This window comes from Rhyacophila brunnea, unplaced genomic scaffold (genome assembly GCF_057557595.1).
Source record: "Rhyacophila brunnea isolate RB1 unplaced genomic scaffold, BYU_Rbru_1.0 scaffold_88, whole genome shotgun sequence".
NCBI lineage: Eukaryota > Metazoa > Arthropoda > Insecta > Trichoptera > Rhyacophilidae > Rhyacophila > Rhyacophila brunnea.
In genome coordinates this window covers 434,071-455,460 of record NW_028233359.1, presented here as the reverse complement: position 1 = coordinate 455,460, position 21,390 = coordinate 434,071, and the positions used below count along the sequence as shown (strand labels likewise).

General features: G+C 38.2%; 1 protein-coding gene across 1 annotated transcript; it reads left to right on the top strand.

Moving 5' to 3' along the window:
• The first annotated feature begins 6,202 nt into the window (after positions 1-6,202).
• LOC147063736 (uncharacterized) lies at positions 6,203-20,999 on the top strand. The gene is made up of 5 exons (XM_085959356.1): positions 6,203-6,420; positions 6,724-6,873; positions 9,368-9,727; positions 10,721-10,873; positions 19,390-20,999. The coding sequence occupies exons 1-5, from the start codon at positions 6,274-6,276 to the stop codon at positions 20,005-20,007; spliced, it is 1,428 nt and encodes a 475-aa protein (XP_085815482.1). The 5' UTR covers positions 6,203-6,273; the 3' UTR covers positions 20,008-20,999.
• The last annotated feature ends 391 nt before the right edge of the window (positions 21,000-21,390 follow it).

Genomic DNA, 21,390 nt, shown 5'->3' with positions numbered 1-21,390 from the left:
TATACTGATCACTTCTACTATTTAAGTAATAATTAGTGCTCTCCTAATTATTTAATGAATACATACTTGCAGCAATACAATCAGTTAATATGGCTTTAAAAAGTGTTTTCTTCAAAACTCAATAATTACCCAGTATTAATTAACCTATCATAATAATTAAGAAGTTGAGACTTTAACTAATGGCTCTTATCATACTCTCTGGAGCGCTTTCCAAATTGAGTTACCATAGGCAATCGGCTTTTGTATTTTAAATCAAAGTAGTGTGACAACCCCGTATGGTCCCCATTTGGGGATGTCTTTGTGTATCTTGAGAGGCCCGAATCGGTATCGAAGCCAACAAATAATAACGGCTGATTGCGAAAATAATTAAGCAATGTTTAATACCACTAATAAACATCTGACCGGCAACATCGTCCAAAAAAAAAATACGAATGGCAACGTCGCATTTGGCACGGCTCGCAAGTGTAACCGTTTTTGTTTGAGAGAGAGAAGCGTCTTTGACAGCACGCAGAGAAAACGTTGTTCGCTCGCGCAACACACATTTCGTACGGATAAAATAAATTATTCAAAATGTAACCATATAGTATATAATAAACGTAAATAAACCTCGCCGTTTCTGATAACAATTTCGGTGCTTAATTATCCACCTTCACATCCCGAACCTAAAAAAAAAAACCATAACTAAAAACACAAAGTGACAGTTGGTGTTCACATTCAAAATGGAGTGAAATGATAGTAGGTAGGTATTGATTACTTTAATTACTTTTTTCAATACGACTGGCTAGGAATGGTACGGAGATTTATTGAGATTTTAAACGTCAACCTTCGATTAAAATCGGCGAATTGAGAAGCAAATGTTACAATATATAAAATTGAATATACCCCATGTCCTGGTGTGTAATCTGAATGCGAACATCCGGGTTGAGGATCTTCATCAGAAAATGGTGGCATTTTTAATTCAGTGAATTCGCGCTTTATGTCAGTCTCAGCTTTGATACCAGTGACACCCGTCGCAGCGAACTGAAATAAACAACGTTTCATATAACATGTTGTCAATAAGTACAAATTATTAATATAATATATTAAAACGTTATTATCTAGGTGAAAGTAGGCTGTTAAGATCCGACATAAATAGTGCACACTAAACATAATCAGGCATACTTATTTGTTTTCATTAAATTAGTATTTAAAATTCCATTAAACCCTGCCTAAACTAATCCATAATATCGCAGTTAATAATAAGAGCTTTCCAAATTGAAGTAGGTACTATTGCCAATTGGCTTTTGTATTTTAAATCATAGTGGGGTTTTTTTAAATTTAAATTTAAAGGTAATTTAAAATACACGTAAATTATTATCGATAGGCCGCCTGATTATTACGCACCAGGTGCGTCTTAAGCGTCCAATGACTTAATTACTTTAATTAAGTATTTTTTTTCCAAAAAAAGATCTCTTCAGTTTGTTATGTATTTTCTCAAAAGTGTTTTCAAAATTATATATGTTCCATATATTATAATATACAAAATGTTAATATTTTATAAAGATACATCTCTCGACAACTGATGTCTGTAACGAATTCTAAAGTTTCTTGACAAATTGTTCGGCGCGGAGCGGATACTCTGGAGAGACTGGTAGTTTTGGGCAGCCTCCAAGGCAGATGAAGCAGAGGAAGAGCGACCAAGTAAAAGAGCTGACTGAGGGCAGCCTTCAATCTGTCCTGATAGAAGCAGAGGATTGAGAGGAGTGGGAATTCTTGATCGCTTAAAAGATGATAACATTCCAAGGTGGTCACCATCCTCTACCATGAGGGAACGACCAAGAACTAATGGGAAACATTGAAAATGTACAGATGGATTGTGCTTTTATTTAACGATAATAACTGTTCAAACGTAAGATTTCTGACTGTCGTAAATAGTAAGCGAGACGCCATGTTGTCATTTTCTGGTAGGTACTTTTTGACAGATCGTGAAAATCGGTAAACCTCAAAATAAGACTGCGCGCTGTAGGTTGTTTTTTTTTCAGCAGGTTTGCCAGTGTCGCTCTACTGCGCAGGTGCGAATATCGAACAAATCCAGACTGTCACGTGAAAATTCAGAAGCGAACTTTTTTGATCGTTTGAAATCGTTTAACGGCCTGCTCTTAATCCATGCTGCTCATTCATTATAGAATAGATGACCATCTTTAGATTAATACTTGAGTCGGCATTGAAATGACTCGATCCTCGGAGAAATCATGCCGTGCATGATCATCTCAAGAACTTTTGCTGGTGCATAGAGAATGGCTACCGGCCTATAATAATAGTTTTCCACTGATGACTCCGTACCACTCTTATGAATTGGAGTAACCTTCGACATCTTCCATGCTTCCGGAAAGATACCCGTCTCCATTGTCAGGTAAAATATATATGAAAGTGGCCCTTGACAAAGTCAATACAGCCCTTTAAAAAAATCTTGGGAGATATGCGATCCCTAAGAGAGGGAATTCTTATATTTTTTTAATAAATCTAAACACGTCACCCTTATCAATTGGGAAGATGTCAACGGATTGGGCACCGCATGATCGTTTTCTCTACATATATATGAACGCGACATACTTGTTTCTCCGTCTAAACGCGCCCATTCATGCAGCGTCTCGAGACAATGGTGTCGCGTGTGAAACGGCTCTAAGATTAAAACATATATTGCTAATTCCAACTTTCGATATAAGACTGCACCAAGGGAAGAAAAATAACACATTATACAATTGAACGAACCTGATGTATTGGCCTGTAATCTGAACCCGGTTGAGGATCTTTAACATCACATAATGGGTCTATTACATCTTCAATAATCTCGCGCTTGACGACGGATAGTATATCATCCGTCTCAGGTTTTATATTAGAGAGGTCAGCTAAAAGATACTGAAAGAAACATTACGGTTAACACAGAAAACCACTTTCAGTTCACGTAACTTCATAGAATATCCATATAACAATGTATACTAATTATAGTCAAAATGAATTAGAAGATAACCTGCCCTAACCTAAATCACAAATGCATCGTAGCTGTCAAAATGTATAATCGAGTTATTTTTTTTAAATCAACGTTTAATATCATTGTGTCTCTACGCAGTTTATAAAGAAGCAACATATTATTATTCCACACTAATCGTTATTATTTCAAATCTAAAAAAATCAGTTTCAGAAAACTAACCTCGAAATTGCAACTTGAAACGTCGGCATTCTCCTGCTTTATATGAGTGCAAACTTCCGGGCTGATTGGGTAGGTAGTCGCCGTATCAAACAAAGGCTTGCCTTCTTCTTCAGGTTGTCCTCCATCACATTCTCGCTTTACATCTATTTTAATGGTAAATATGTCAGGAAGAACGTGACAAACAGGATCCATTCAAGGTACATTAATTTAAGAGAAGTGTTGCCAGAATACGTAATTATTTATTATGTATGGCCGAAATAATGAAAAACCTATGCCGTAGAAGCGATCAAACAAAAAACTGTGTTTTATTGGATTTAAGTTTTGTACTACTATTTGAGTGGGTAGTTTTTTCCACTCGGGTTATGCCTTTCGATATTTTCAAGCACAACGCGTATTCACCAATGGCAAATGCACACTAACAGCGTATACTGTTGCACCCATGACTATTGGGTCTCTCCCGATAGTTTAATTAATAACAATTATTATTATTAGGTGTAACCATGTCACCTGCCCTCTGGTCAACAATGTGCGTACGTACTTCCAAAATTCGTTGATTAACTCTGTAAAAATGTTTAACATGTACTTAGCACGTAAGAATTGTATCTAATTATTATAATAGTATGTCATTTTATTTTGTTAACTGTCAATTCATGGTGGAACTGCATTGTATTGTTGTTTTTATTTAATAAAACGCAATTTTTTTGTAGTACTTATTCTACGTTTAATAGTGGATTTTAAAAGTGGAAGAAGTACTACAAAAAATTGCGTTTTATTATATAAAAACAACAATATTATGTCAGATTGTGCCGAATAAAAGAGACGAAAGCCATAGAAATTTAATATTCGGGAGTATATTGTATAAAAAAAATGGCATCACTGCTCAATATAAAAAGAGTGGAAAAAAAATTGTCGCGGGAGGACGTGGTATTGAGTTCACGAATTCCCGCGCTAAAAACTTAGCAATTAAACGAATTCAGATACCTAATTAATAATTAGAATATAAGCGATAAAACGATATTATTAACATTGGGAACGTAACGATATAAGATTAATTTGGATGGTACTGTTAAACATAAGTTTCTTTGTAAAAATAACCGTTGAAAATATAAAGCCACGTGTTCAACAAAGAAAGACTTTTTAATTATTATTTAATTTTTGTGAATCCCGGTCCTACCAACATTTCGAGCTAGCCACAAGACCCGGGATTTATCTTAATACCTACACTGTTATTTTTAACCGATATAATAAATCAATTAATAAAATAAAGTAGGGACACTTTAATGCCTACCCATTCAGTCAAGGATCAAGTAAGTATAACAAACAAGGTATTGTCAAATAGCCATGACTTTTGACTTTGCCTTGTTTATCCGTGCATGGTGCAAATCACACCCAATGTCTGTGTGCCTGGCTCAAAATACGGGTGGCATTTGGTTTGTATTGCACTGACAGTGATAAATGTTCTTTGCCACGTTGAAGATTATAATTGTACTATTTAACAACGTTTTGCCATTTGAATATTGAGATGCGCTGATCTCGTTATGATTGAGGAAATGTTTTCATTTTCGCTCCATTGTTTTGTTTTGACAACAAAACATACAATTACTTAATTCATATTGAAGTGTGTCAAGTGTTATTGTACCTATTCAGCGCCATCTTTAGATTAATCAAGCCTGAGCATATTATTATCTTTTTGCACAAGGAACGAGTGGTCCACTGTTCAGCTGTCAAAATTAGATCCCAGATTGCTTGACATAGTGATTCTCCCTTTCACGTTTCAAATTGAATTAACTTTAAAAATCTCAAATCACATATATAATAAATTAGGTATAAATACTATAATAACAGACTAGTCCTTCACAAAAAAAAGTGGTAATATAGATTTCCAAAAAATATGTAGCATCGATCTATGCATTACATTTTGTAGGTGTATTTAATGCTAGTGTATAATTTGTCACGTAACTATTCGAATCAAACTTTTTCCTGTGTGAACACGACAGACGCGTCAGTATAAGCACTCTATAGAACAATGACAGGTTATCCATAGACAAAAAACGGGGGGGGACGAAAAAAGTAGGACCAGTCGTTCAGTGGCGCACCCAGGATTTAATATTGGTGGGGGGCCCAAGGAGGATAATGTAAATTAGTCCCATGGGCACTTTTTCTTCTTCGCAGCCAAATTTCTCGTTTATCGGTCTTTTGTCTATTGCACTCGGTGTACCCATACCATGGTCCCCACATCCTGAAACGGGCCCTCAGGCTAGGATATTTGGTGGTCCCCTTACCTACCGCTAAGATTAAAGGCAGCGTGAAACACTACATTAACGTTGTTCAAAATGTGTTTAAGTTAAAATTAAGGATACTTATACAGTGAATTATTGGCGATTTTTAATACATCTACTTTAATAATGGAGCTGTCGAGTATCTACACATAATAATCAAAAAATATGTTGTACAATTATATTAAGTAATTGAAAATGTTCATGATCATGAAGTATAATAGCGCCGCAGGCGACTTTTTTTACTATTAAAGCTAATTTATTATGTATGGTTATCTCACTTATCTGGTCAACCTGATACGTTGGGCCCCCAAGGCTAGAGCCCTGTCAGCCCTTCCCAGCCATGACCTACACCACTCCGGAATTCGGGTGGACACCGAGAATTTTTTGACAGTTCCATTAGGGATTGGGTTTTTAAAAAAACCTGACATTAGTGTTTCGAAATTAAAATCTAAGAAATTTTTCTAAAAAGGGTGTTGGAGAATTATTACAAATCATTTTTTATGCCGTGTTTTTATTTGTCTAAGCCCAAAGGTTATAGTTTATTGGCTTTCAATTTAATGTTTAAAAATCAATCTGATAATTTTCATTTTTGGGGGGTGCCAGGGCCCCCTGCCCCCCCGCCCCTGGGTGCGCCTCTGCAGTCGTTGTGAATTAACGGTTTTCTACTTGAGTCGGTAATGACCTATTATATATATTAATTTGGACGGAAAATAGTTTTCAGTATTGTGGCAACACTTTTCTAACATTAACAAATGGATCCTGTCTGTCGCGTAACACGTGGCTTCTGGAATATATACCCTTAACATGGATGTAAAGCAAGAATGTGCTGGAGAACACTCCGATATAGAAGGCAAGTCTTTGTCTGACACGCTGACTAGCCATCCGAAAAACCCGGATCCTCGCTTTCATGTAACGCAAGAGAATGCAGACGTTTCAAGTTGCAATTTCGAGGTTAGTTTTTGGAAACTAAATTCCTTTACAATCACTTTAGATTGAGAATAACAATGGTTAGTTTAGTATTGTAAACTGTGGCTTTTTTACATACAATGTAGGAACATAAGGTGATATTAAACTTTGTTTCAAAAAATTACATGTTTATGCAATTTGACAGCTATGACACATAGGTACGTGTGATATAAGTAAGGTTATCTACTAGTTCATGTTAAATTTAATTATTATACATCGTTGTATGGACGTTTCGTGAACTAAAACTGGTTTTACTGTGTTTACAATATGTAATAATGCTTCTTTCAGTACCTTATAGCGGAACTCTCTGATAAAACATCTGATAATCAACCAGCTGTCGTCAAGCGCGAGATCATTGAAGATATATCACACCCATTATATGATGATGAATACCCTCAGCCGGGTTGTTCATATTCAGATTACAGGCCAATACATCAGGTACGTTCAATTGTACGTAGGTATATGTGCCGTTTTCTTCCCTTGATGCCGTCTTACATTGCAGGTTTTATTTTGTAATGCATCTTTGAATCTTCATAAGGAACTATTATATTATAATTCGGCCATAGTTGTTTCGTTTATTAATTGCGGAGTTGATTAGAGTTATTGGCGATTGCTAAAACAGATGTTTTGAGACAGTATTGAGTAGGTATATAAATCTTTTGAAAAGGTATATTTAAATATGGTGATTTATATATCACAATAAATTCGAATATAAAGCAATAATGAATGCGATTATCTAAAATTGTGAACAATTGTATGGTGAATAAAATTAATCGCTTGTGAGTCCTTTTTAGGTAGGTATCACAAGGTAAGGCTATTGTCAATAAAAAAAACTACTTGCAGCCATAAAATACCATAAACCGAAGCAATATCTACGTGAAATGGGAAGAGAATATACCAATTCTATTGTCAAGTGTAAGTCTCAAATTATACTAAATTATCTACCATGCTGCATGACAACATAAATTGAGGCGTTCCAGCTAAACAGTTTGACAGGTTAAAACTGGCGCACTGCGCATGCGTTATAAGTAAACCGGAATAGTTTTAGATTTAACGTTTAGTTTACTGTACCAGCAAACTTCAAACCATTTTCTGACCGTCAGCAGTGGGTTGGTCTGAAACGTCAAACCACTTCTCACGATCTGTCAAAGTAATAACTGTCCAGACAGGACCTAACCTAAAAATGATTATATTCCGTACCTATGTCATATTCTCTACATAATATTACGTTACCTATGAACATTACAATATTTTGAGGGTTAAGATAAATTGAGATTCTTCTGAATTTATATTTCGTGAGATGTTTCATATTAATATTTTAGTCATTTACACAGTAGGAGTTCAGTAGAATTAGGTAGGTTCATTATAGCGTAGTAACCGATACCTATTATTCATTAGTAACCATATGCGAACAATAAACCGCTTTTGGTCGTATTGTCCCATGATTCCACCCAAATTTTCTATGCATAGAGTCGATTCAATGTCATCACTTGTTAGGTTGTAGTGAGGTGGTGGGGTCGCTACTCGATCGAGAAATTACAGCAAAATAGATTGACTCGACAAAATGATTTTACTAAAGTACTCGACTCAATTTGTCTGTTCGTACACGTTTAGTTACTAAATTTCTCGCCATCCGACTAAACTTCTCGCCTGATCCGAACCGGTCTTAACTCATTTAGTGCTAACACCCCGACTGGCGCTATTGGAGTACTTGGCCATTCGATATAATTAACGTGTTATTAAAATGTGGTAATTAAAAAGTCAAGGTCAGCAGTGATTGTGTTATCATTTAGTTCTAAAAACGCGACGGCGCGTTTGCATTAGTTGGCCATTAGATATAATTATCATGATATTTAAATGTGCTAATTAATAAGTAAATAGTAGGTCATCAGTGAATCGGTTAAGGGTGTCTCTATGAGCTTAGCGACAAAATCAAACCTAATTGACGAGCCTAATCAATCGAGAGTAATTTTTGAACGAAGCAGTATGCAAACAAGAAACAAAACGCAACAGTATCCTCAAAGGCGGTATTGTGTTTCGAACGGTGTCCAATAATGCAACAAAAATATTGAATGAATATTTATGGTCGCGTAAGAGTTAGCATTATATTTTTGTCTATGCTCTCATGACAGCTAGTTGGGGTTGACATTAGATTTTCCAACCTGGAAAAGAATATATCTGCCAATGGCCTCGATAACCGGAATCGTTTCACAAACGCCTCGTCTGTCATTTTGAATGGATCCGTCCGTTACCAAATCTTTAACAACGAAATTTCAGCGTGAATCACTTCCATTTTGGGTACATGTAAAATAACCTAAAATGTGGTAATGACATTATTATATTATTTAATCAGTACATATTATTTATTGCTGAATTCTCAAAACGATTGATTGTTGTACGTAGATAATTAATTTTTAAAGAAGCTACTTACTTCAATATTTACCTCATAATAGTGTTATTACAATATTCAGTACCTTCGAGAATGTGAACGGAACTTCCGATGTATTTTACAAACCTAATAATAATAAAATATATAACAAAACACAATACACACTTAATTGAGAATTTAATTACAAAACAACACTTCCAACGGTAATATTATGTAAATGAAAAAAATCAATAAATAAAGAGCCTTTCAACGTTACCTACGTTCCGACATTTAATCTGTCAAAATTAGCGCGTCAACCGTCGAAGCTTATGGAGCTCAAAATCCTCCGCCAATTTCAGACGCGTTTGTCAAAATCTAATTAGAAGTTTAATTTCTCATAAATTCTAATCACTTTCGCATACAATGACTTCGATACTGCTTCGTTTAAAAATTGCCCTTGTTGGTATAGTCCAGAAACTTTGCATTCTTTATGTTGGTTGATTTTTTTATATTGTTAGTATAAATGTTTTGATTGATTTATGTTTGTATTTTATTTCTTAACAGACTTCGCTCGTAAACCGCGACATGGATTGTATGATTGCTCCTTACATCTTTGAGAGACAATCTGCACAGTCGTTTGGTGAAATTGAAGTGCAAGAAATGGCCATCAAAAAGGAAATAGCGATTGCTTCTGCGAAACAAGTCCGTCTGAGGTTACACAGAGCTTCATTTTTCGATAGAAATTTTGTTTGCAACGTGTGTTGTAATTTTTTTTCATCGGCGCACATTTTGAAGTACCATAAACGTATGCACGATGCGTCGCTGACTTTCGGTGAAGTCGCTTTTCCATGCGCACAAGCCGTCGACAAAAGCAGTCACTTGTATGAAAAGTTTGATGCATTGACGTTTGCCAGTGATTCACAGGTACCTAACATATATATTCATACCACAGAACAGAAAATAAATAGAATACCAATAGGCTATAGTCAATACGCCGCATGGTGAAGCAGGCTTTTGAATGTGTGAGTGTCCTACGAAAATGAAGCACGCATTATGCACGTGCAATAGTGTGTGTAATACACCAACATTAAATGAGCGTAAATGCATAAACCGAGAGCAGTTTTCAGTATTCGACGTTAAACGTATTCTAGACACGTCTGTAAGTTTAACCCGGATTCCTCCTTACTATAGTCGGTTACCTGCTATCGCCTCACCCGTTGTGTATTTCAGTTCCCATTATTTCTGAGTTCCCTGATTCATACATACTCATTTGATTATTGTTGTTCGGTTTATAATGTGTTATATGTTGTCATCTATACGTATATGATTAATATACAACTATGCATATTTGTAATACATAATAGGTATCATCCAGTGGCGAAGGGTGTACATAGGCTGCTAATATGCAACATAAATAGTACACGCAAAACTTTGTCAGTCATACATATTTGTTTTCATTAAATTAAGGTGACCATAATTTACTGATGTGTTGGTTAGTTTTTAAAATTCAACAAAAACCTGCGAAGCCAAGCCATAATAAATAATAGTCCAAAATTATTCGCCTATCTAGCAAATATCTAAAATTATGTTATTAAATCATACAGATCTTTGGATATTTTATAGATCGAAGAATATAATTTATTAGTCATGGTTTGGTATAGGCAAGGCTTAATGAACTTTAAAGTCATCTGTAAAATGTACTCCTAATTCAACTAAAACAAATAAGTATAACCAAAAGAGTGTGCACTATTTTGTCGGATCGCTCACAACATTAGAATGTCGTTCGGTGATTATACATTCACCTGCCAAATTAAGTCAAACATTAGCGACCAATTATTGAAGAAAGAGCTCTGGGAGATCTTCTTTTGCTTATCGTAATGATGATACTGTTACTTACTATTTATAATGTTATTTCAGAAGCGTGAAAACTGTCTGATGAATATTAAATATGAGAATAATGATGAGGCAGCCATCATCAAAGAAGAATTGGTTGAGAATGCAATTCACCAAATCAATGATAAATTAACTCAACCTAGCTGCTCTAATCTACAATACAAGCCATTAGACCAGGTATGTTTAAAATCAAATGCGTTTTTTTTAAGGTGCGATAGGCCGAAGTCAAATTCTGGGCGCCCAAATCGGACTACTTTTATTAAAGCGCTGCTGGTTGTATAGTACGGGAAATATTGAGTTCTAATGCTTTAAATGCTGCTGGTTTATCAGCATATAACAGTGACTACACGAATCCATTTCTCAAAATCAATTCATCTTCAAATCTTGATTCAAATAAAGCGATGGTTGCGGTAGCTGTATGGCACTTCCTGTTAAAATCACTGTTCTTTCGAATGATTCCATATTTAAAACAAAGTAATAATCATGGCTCGACAAGGATATCCATTGACCTAAACGTGAGCTTTGGCGCCATTTTTGACGAATTGTACGGCGGTGCCACCAGCGTGTAAACCGCACCAAATGATGCATTTTTGTGGATGTAATGAATTATAGGAAGTCTTCTGGATTGGTATTTTTCCGTGTAGGAAATTTTCCTTTTTAACAATTCCGTTAAGCAAAAATGAGCGTCATTGCTAAACGCAATTTTGCGATAAAATGCAGATATAAGTTGGGTTAGCATCAAGTAGAGTAGTTTGAGTGCCGAATTTCGAATGAACTCGATAGTATAGAGTGGCATAAAGGCATTTAGAAAAAAAATAGTTTTAATTTGCGTAAATTGACAACGGATTTGCTAAGTAAATATGGATACTTAATTAGCATTGCTCCAGCGTGGTTATATTCATAAAGATTTGCCGGGCGAGGTATACTGATTAGGTATGGTCACATACTGTAGCTTAAAGTTTAGAAGGATCTTAATTTGCTACATATTTTTTCCGTCTTAAACGCAGCGTAAATGAAAACTGCCATTCTTAGTGGTATTGGATGCTTTACCCCATGGGCGGCGCGCTTCTGTATGCGGCCTTTGTGTAGCTACCGTCTGTAAGGCTCCCCTTTTCTTGGTGGCGCCGGTCCGATACCTGCGGACGTAGTCATCTGCTTGTTTTCGTTGCTTCTTCCAGACATATAGTCGTCCGATCGCCCTGGGTGACCTGCTTTAGGGTCGTTATGGTACGCCTTTGTGACTGCCCGCTGCTGCGAGCGTGGTACTTTTATCAGGCGTCTGTCTTTAACTACTCGACATAGGGCGCCGTCGTGCATTGTAGTGCGATCGTCACTCTTGGTGTCGTCTCTTGGAGTGGGTCTTTCGGTGAGCATCTCGGCCAACTCCGAAACGTCTCGTTGCTTGTGTACTATGCCAGTCGCCAAGTCTGGTAACTCCAGCACTAAAGCCATGGGGGTTGGATCTGTTGTGTGTCCCTCTGGTATGCTCATACGTCCATGTCTATGTCTTGCAACGGTTCCGGTTCTGAGATAAAGCGTCCAGTAGTTGATTATCTTTCCCTTGACAGTGGGTAATGGTGAAAAAAAACTGATAATAAGATCGCCCATCGGGCTAGTATCGTTCTTTGGTCTTTCGCTTTTTGGAGCCAAGTGAGCCTCTTATTGTCGGTTACCAGGGTGAACTCTCGTTATTATAGGCAGATCCTGTAACGTTTATTAGCCCAGATGATCTCGAGGGCCTCCTGTTCATTGCTGTGGTACCGTAAAACCCCCTAACTTCACCTAAATCAATTAAACACTAAAAACGCATGTTTTTACTATCGCACCACTTTAAGCCACTAAGGCGATTTTGAAGATAATATTCGTCCTGTCACACACTTTTTCAAACCGCCATTATTTTCACCGTGTTTGTGTTAGTGCCGTTTTTTCGAGTCCGGTTTGAAGAGATTTTTTCGGAATACCTCTGAACTTTTGCTGATTTCCACGAATCTTGTAGAGGTAGGTTCTTCATATTTTTAATATAATATAGTGATATAGTCTGCTTGCCAAATGTAACGTGTGATTTCCGATATTTATAATAAAACAACAATTATTTGAGTATGCAATGTCAGGCTATGTTTTGTGAACTACGTGTTCCTACACTTCCCCTGGCTTTAGGGTTGTCACAAAAAACGATTTTCTTGAAATAAATGTGTTTTTTTATTTTTATGGTTTTTAGACTTAAAACTATTCATCACTTTGAATCACCAGTTAACAATTTTTCTCATATTTCCTTTATTAAAAATTTACTATGTGAATCAATACATAAAAATTATACTATAATGCTTTGGGTTTTGAGAGCCCTAGCGTAAATTGGTAGGTTGTATGAAACAGTCATTGAAGTGATTCCTATCTTCGCCAACGTAGATATTTCTTTAAAATATGTCAAATTGTCTCTAGCATAAGACCTGAATTTGCTTAAGGTCATTTTTTAATAGATTTCGTGAGTAACCAAAGACAATACTTTTTTAGTGGACCTACTAAAACACATTAGGTGCAGTTAGGGAATCGTGCCGTAACTTCGTCTATATAAAAAAATAGTGATTTATTGTATTATTTAGAATGAAAAGGGTATTACTTCAATATAAATAAAAATAAACACTATCTTTGTGCATTACATAAGATCTATAAGACTTTATATTGGTGGATATTTTGGTGGCAAAATGACTTTCTGTTAAAAACCCAGGCGAAGTCAGGTTGCGTTCCATTGCAGATAGGCAACCGCTGGCGTATAAAATGATGTGTCAATCGCCGTCGTCCCTATCTTGGAAGAGGACAGTCCACATTCCGTGTACGCTGGCGTCCGTCTGTAGGGAGAATCGTCGGCTTAAGTCGGGGCGGGCTTGTTGTAGTGGTTTCTGCAGCTCTTTTATGCTTTGCATAAAGGCTGTCGCGGCTTTCGTCCACCGGAACTTCTTTGATGTTGTGATGTGATTTTCAGCATTTGGAACGCAGTTTTGGATGCGAAAGGCTCTAAAGTAACAAACTGATTCACACGGACGTGATTGCTGATCAGCAACTTATTAACCATAGAAAGTAGTGCATTTATTTGAGGTAATTGAGTATGTAGGGTATCACCTAGATTGGACTCCATAGACGCCAATTTTTTCTATTAACTAATCCGTTTAGTCAAAGATTATTTTTACAATTTGGAATCGGTGCTCGATCGTCACTCTATTCATGGTTGCCTGTCTAAATACTGTTCATAAATGTCAAAAAGTATGCGCAGTATCACAGCTCGGTTTGACAGTAAACCCTTTCGTAAGTTCTAAGCAAAGAAAAAATAGTTGTAAAATCACAACAAACAAAAAGGTAACTGACATTTAATGCAAATCACACCAAGTACTGTACGACAACATTATTTAGGCAACAACAGGAAGTCGCTCTTATCGCGTATAGAATATTTCACAGTGTTGTCATTTTTTGAGAAAACATATCCCGCGAAATTAGGTTTTAAGTTTATATCAATTCTATTCTCAGTAAGTTTATAAGTACATTAATTTATAAGTCTAATTATTGTTCAATAAATATCAATAGAATTTTTTTTTCAAATAATTTCACCTCTTAATTATTACTATTATATTAGGTTAATTATTACAGCGTAATTATTGAATTTGGAAGGAAATGTATCATTGAACCCACATTAACTGATAATATTGCTGCAGGTATTTATTAATTAAATAACTAGAACACAAATTATGAGTAAAAAAGTAGAAGTGAAAGATATAACATATTCAATATTATATTGATGACCCAATCACATGTTTTATAATTTACAAATGATGTCTTTATATCGTATTTTTAGTAAAATTGTTGTAGAAACACATACTGTGAAAATAATTTTCTATAAATTAAATTATATCCACCTTACATAAATTTTAAAACAATATGTACCTACTTATCGGTTTAAAAATTAGGAAAAAATAGGACAATTCATTAACTAACTAATGATCATTTATACTTAATTCTTCTTCTTCTTCTTTGCCCATATCCGCCCCTTAACTGGAGCATATGGACACCACGCGGCGCCTCCAAGAATCCCTGTCGCTCGCCAGTCTTCTTGCTTCGTTCCAGGTCAAACCAGCATCCCGTAGCTCCGCCGTATACACTCTGTAGATTGTATTTAGCGGCCTTCCAGGACGCCGGAATCCGGTCGGCTTGAAGAACAGGCAAGCCAGGTTAAAGTTCTCTTCTGGCATCCGCAGCACGTGGCCGAGCCAGGTCCAACGTCGCCTCTTCACTTTCAGCGTGATGAGAGGCTGCTTGGTACGTTCTCTTATCTCCTCGTTGCTCCTAAAGTCATACCACCGCACACCCAGTATTCGTCGCAAACATCTGTTTTCGAAGCTCAGTATACGGTTGCTCTGAGCCTTCGTAAGGTGCCATGATTCGCTACCGTAAAGCAGCACCGTCAGAATGCAAGCGTCGAATAGGCGGCATTTGGTTTTGACCGAGTACAATCGTGAGTCCCAGACATTTCGCATCGAGTTGAATGTTGCTCCAGCCATTCCCATTCGGATAGCGAGCTCTTTCTGCAAAATGCCATCTCCCGTGATGTGTACCCCCAGGTACTTGAAACTGTCGATGCTCTCGATGCTCTGTCCATCGCTAATCAGAGGGAAATCTGGATCAGGACAGGTGCTATTGCACAAGACGTTGGTTTTCTTCGCGTTGATTTTCAAACCAACGCGAGAGGAGTTGTTATGCAACCTGTCGATTGTCTCTTGAATGCCCTCGATTGAGTTGTCGAATAGGACAGCATCATCGGCGTATTCCAGGTCGCATAGCTTCACCGTGGGGGTAACAGGTATGCCTCGGTCGGGTGGTATTGACTTCCGTAGTATGAAGTCAAAGAGAATGATAAAGAGAAACGGTGCAAGGACACAACCCTGTCTGACTCCGGTCGTGACCCCGAACCATTCCGTGACAGTGTCTCCAATTCTGACACAGCATTCGCTATTCTCGTGCAGGCTTTTGATTATGACAATGATCTTGGGAGGGATCCCGTATGCTCCCAGTATCATCCAGAGGGAGGGGCGGTGCGGACTGTCGAAAGCCTTCTCATAATCCACAAAACAGCAGGCCATCGGACTGTTCAACTCATGGCTCTGCTGGAGAAGACATCGAAGGTTGTGGATTTGGTCTGCACACGCTCGACCAGGTAGAAACCCGGCTTGGTTTTTCCTGAGGACGTGCATTATTGGGTCCCTTATTCTCATCAAAATGATGTTTGCCAAAATCTTTCCCGGAACACTGAGTAGCGTAATGCCTCGGTAATTGTCGCAGCTTAGAGGGTCACCTTTTTTAAGAAGTGTGATGATTTCACCGTTCACCCAGTCCCTTGGGCAGCGCTCTTCTTCCCACACCTTTGTCATCAGATGAAACATAGGGTGCAGGATTGCGCTCAAGCTGTACTTGAGGAATTCAGGATGAATCCCGTCTCCTCCCGGTGCCTTTCCGTTCTTGAGCCTTTTCACAGCCGATTTTATCTCGGTGTGCGTGGGCGGGCAATCGGAAATGTCGGTCGCTCGGAGAATGTCCAAAAGTAAAGCTTCCGCAGATATGTCAAAGGGATCCAAGGGGGGTGGGCGGTTCAGCACTCCGCAGAAATGATTCTTCCAAATCTTCTTGACGCATTCTGCGTCAGACTCTATTGCTCCACTGGGACCACGAATGGCTCCGGGAGTCGGTGGTCGCCTGCCGCAGACTTCACGGGTGATTCGGAAGAGTTTCCTGGTGTCATTTCTGCTTGCTGCCTCCTCTGCCGCTTCAATTTGCCGGTTCATAAAATTGCGCTTGTCCAACCGCACGGATCGTTTGACTACCCTGTCTTGGGTCTGGTAGTCAGTCCGGCGGTCCTCGGTTCGGTCGGGGTCTCTCTCCTCGTCTCTCAGGGCTTTCAGCCTGGCTCGTTCACCAATTTCAACCCACGTTTCGTCAGACATCCACTTTGGCTGCTCACTCCTTCTGGTACCAAGGACGGTACGAGCCGACGACACAATCGCACTCTTTATGAGGCTCCAGTCCGCCTCAATGAGGTCGGATTCAGATTTGTGCCGCTCGTAGATACGATCTACACTATCTCGTAAAGCAGTTTCGAAGTCGGTCCGAATTCTTCGGCGTCGGAGCTTCTCAACGTCAATTCGTTCGCACTTTGGAGGCCTCGCCTGGCGACTGAGTTTTACTCGGATGTTTCCAATAAGTAACTCATGATCGCTATGGATAACGGCGCCTCTGTAAGTACGCACGTCGAGAAGTTCCTTTCGGTGCTTCAAGCTGTATAAGAAGTGGTCAATCTGCGTCCTCGTGCGTCCATCAGGAGACGTCCACGTATATTTGTGAATGTCTTTGTGGGGAAAAACAGTGCCTCCGATTGCAAGCTCGTTCAGAGTGGCGAATTCTACGAGCCGCTCACCATTATCGTTGGGGTCACCGAGGCCGTGTCGTCCCATCACCGTGGGGCCAAGCACCGGGTCTGCTCCTACTCTCGCATTATAATCCCCCATTACAATCACGCGGTCTCTTCGGGGGATGGCGGAGACTGCCGCGTGGAGAGAATCGTAAAAAGCATCCTTTGTCTGCGCGTCGGCATCCTCAGTGGGGGCGTAGCACTGAAAGACGGTCAAGGAGCTACCAGGCGTCTTGAAGGAGGCACGTATCAGTCTCTCCGAGATTGGTTCCCATTTCACGAGGCAACGGGCCGCTCTCTTTGACATCAACACTGCCACTCCCTGGCGATGGTATTGCTCCTGACCTGAGTAGACAATAGAGTAACCCTCAATCAACTTTCTCGCGGCTCCTTTCCAGCGCACTTCGCTCAGCCCTAGGATGTCCACACCATAGGTGTGCATGATGCGTGTGGCGTGCAGGTCCTTTCCGGGGGTACGCAGGGTGCGAACATTATATGTCCCAATCCGCATACTCGAGTTGTTAGAGAGGATTACTCTACTTGTTTCATTGTCCATTTCCATGCAAGGTCGTCGTTTTACAGAGCCGGTTGTCGTCCGAGGCTGCTGTGTAGGTGTTTTGTTAATCTGTTTCGTTTAAGGAGGCAAGGTGATTAGCCCAGCGCTCCCGAGGCCTGAGCCACGAGGGCCCTGAAGGTCGGCTCGACCAGGTTTTTCTGTCGGGGATTTCCTTCCCTTAGCCAGAAGGCCAGTTTTATGGCGCCGGTCACTCGCCCTTCGCCCCCTGCTGTTAGCTACAGCGTACGCTGCATTGCCCGGAGGTCGCCACGGGGAGGCCAGCAGATGGGACTTGCTGGCAGTTTGGCATTTCCCAACTTTTGCTATGAACACATCTACTGGCGTCAATGTGTCCACTTGGGGCCGACCAGCCGTTGACCACAACTACTTAATTATTATACGTCTAAAAATATTAATAAAATAGATTACGATACACATAACTTTATAATATACAAACATAATTTCCAGTATTTGGGGAAATATTTCTAGTATTACAACACTGAATTTTGACATACCTGACATGACAGGAACCCGTAAAATGGGCTTGTTGAAAGTATTGTATAGGCTCGCCTTTTAAATACGACTCTTTTTCTTCTTCGCAATAAATCAAAAGTTTACTGATAATAATTCGAACATCATTTCGTATTGTGTTAGACATCTTTTGAATATAAAAAGCTTCAAATTACGTAAATTGATAGATGCGTCCAATACGAAGTGTCAAAAATGTAATGAAAAATTTGGGTGCGTTCCTAATTTGAAACCGCTAGTTCGATTAGCTGTACGTAGTTCACAGATTTGCCACGTAGCCAAGATGAAGTTGCCGGACAATAGTCATAAAACTAGCAATATTTCTCCTGACATAAAATTTGAAGTCTCCCATGTGCTTTGTTATAAATTATTAATAATATAAAAAACAAATACCATCTTTAATTAGTGTAGTCTTGTGCTGTGGTTAAAGATTCATCTTTAAAGTAAGATATTCTCGGTTCACTTCTCCTTGCATGAAGCGTATATTTTTAGTGTGGATAAGTGATTGGACCCCTTAACCTAATCTGTTGCAGTCTAGACAAATAAAAGTTAATGGAAATTTGTGTTCAAATAACTCTTTATCGTTAAACAACTAATTATTTATAGACGAAAGCAAAGTGTGCCGCAAAAGTGGGCAAGCCAAACGTTATTAATGTATTTGGACATCAATAATAGTGATAATATGTTTTAATAATCATGTTCCAAACCCACGATATATTGAAAGCAACAGTAAAAGTTTCTACTGGGAATTATTGGCCACATTTTCTCCAATATGGAATAGTACCTGTCGTTAATAATCTATTAAATCATGTGGAATTCTGATGTATGAAATATTAAAATACTGTCAATGATCGAGGTTGCTTGATGAAATTTGAATATAATTTTCTAGCTTTGCCTTTCAGCATGGCAGGCACTGTGCACACTCTCCAAAGATACACTTAAACAGAACTCGATATAATTATTGTTCAAGCAGATGATGTATACATACATAGAAGTGCATTGTTTTGACCCACTTATGGATCTTTCCGTAACAATATTTCACTCTCACTTCGCTCTTTACCAATGTCTGAAAGTGCTGAAAAAGAAAAGCGTCAAAAAAACAAATTGAACATTATAACTCATAATTGATAATATTGATATTGATTATTACGATTTTTCTAGGTTTCTACCAAGGGATATTTCACGAGGCATCACGATACAGATGAGAGTCAACAATCCTCAGACGATGGCATCCAGGATAGAGCGATACAGTATTCAGAAGTGACGATAGATGAGAATAGCATTAAACAAGAAATCTTAGAACGAGGTGCTCCGAAGGAAATTCGACTTATTCTTAGAAGAGTAAACCATTTCCCACTTAATTTGATTTGCTGTATTTGTAACGCAGTTTTCGGATGCGATAATGCTCTAAAAACTCACAAAATGGTACACATAGACGTGATTCCTGATCAAAATCAAAGCATATTAGTCTCGCAACATAGTAATGTCAAAGTACATTCAAAGATAATTACTGGCGAAAAACCTTATAAATGCCAACTATGGTCATATAGATCCTCGACATTTCATAATCTTAAAAGACATAAAATGACACATACTGGTGAAAAACCTTATAAATGCAATGTATGTTCATATAGATGCTCGACATCCAGTTATCTTAAAACACATAAAATGACACATACTGGTGAAAAACCTTACAAATGCAATGAATGTTCATTTAGATCCTCAACATCTGGTAATCTTAAAACACATAAAATGACACATACTAGTAAAAAACCTTAAAAATGCAATGTATTTTCATATAGATGCTCGCAACTTAGTAGTCTTATAAAACATAAAATGAGACATGCCGGTGAATAACCCTTTTAAAACAATATTATTCATATAATGCAGGTGATACTTTTCGCATTCCTGAATAGTATCTTTTGATAAGTGTAAGTGTTGTCTTGTGTAAAGAGTTCAACCCATGCGTGCTACCAACGCTCACGTAAGTGTCTGAAACATGAACTCTTAATAAAAGGTAAAATTTCATAAAAATGGATAGCTTGCGCAACTAGACATGAAAAGGTGCTTCTTGGACACAACGGTAAAGATTGCAAAAAAACTAATGGAGAAGAAGCAGACAAAAATACGCGATGTGATCGAGTTCGCTAAACAGATGAAATGGTAATAGACTAGAGATGTCTATCAGTGAGTGGACAACCGCTGGACAAATGGCATCCTACAGTGGTACCTAAAGAGCGGAGCACTAAATGCCCACAGGTGCACCCTTAAGCCCGCTGCATTCATAGTGTTTGGAGAATGCACGTGACAGCAAAAAAACTAGGTACCGAGAAGGCTGGAGGTAGCTTTACTGGGTTTCGAGAAAAAATTTCAACCTGCTTCCAGCCAAATAGTTTCTGGCTTCCTGGAAAGTAGTTAAATACCATCTATCTATAGAGTGCACTCTGGAGACCTACGAAATGTTAGTGTGGCTTGGAATTACGCTATGAGACTTTAGAGCGACAAGTATTCTTGAAGGCGCAGTGTCGTGTCTAGCTAACAAGGGAAAACAATTTAAAAATAATGAATTATGTCAATTACATATTGGAATTTCTTTTAATGTGTTTACTGTCAATAAATGGTAGAACTGCATTGTATAATTGATTTAATAAATCGCAAAATTATAAGTACTTGTTTTACTTTTACTTTTTAATAAATCTGGACCCGTTTCGTCTGCTTCAGTAAGACATTGTCAACGAATTGTCTCTGTGAGGCGGAAGTTGATGAAACACTAAAAAAAATTGCGTTTTATTAAATTAACCAATAATATATATAGGAATATTATATAATTAATTTTTATGTACATTATCGGGAGTAACATTTTTTTTCTAGATGCCTTTATGGATACCTTGCATTTACTATCGAGGTTTCTTAAGGAATTTGGCACGCAAACTACTCTACTTGATGGTAGTCAAATGAAAATTGTGCCGGCTGACAGAACATGTCTTATTGAAAACTATTCTTCTACCCGCATCAGGTATTGATAATTTGATTTCGGCCAGGGCCTATGAAACCGCCTTGCAAAACCCTGTAAATTTCTTTGTATCGCAAGGCGTTGATGATTCTGATGAATATTTTGTCGTATTCATTGGGAACTGAAGACTGCGATTTGTAGCCGAGTTT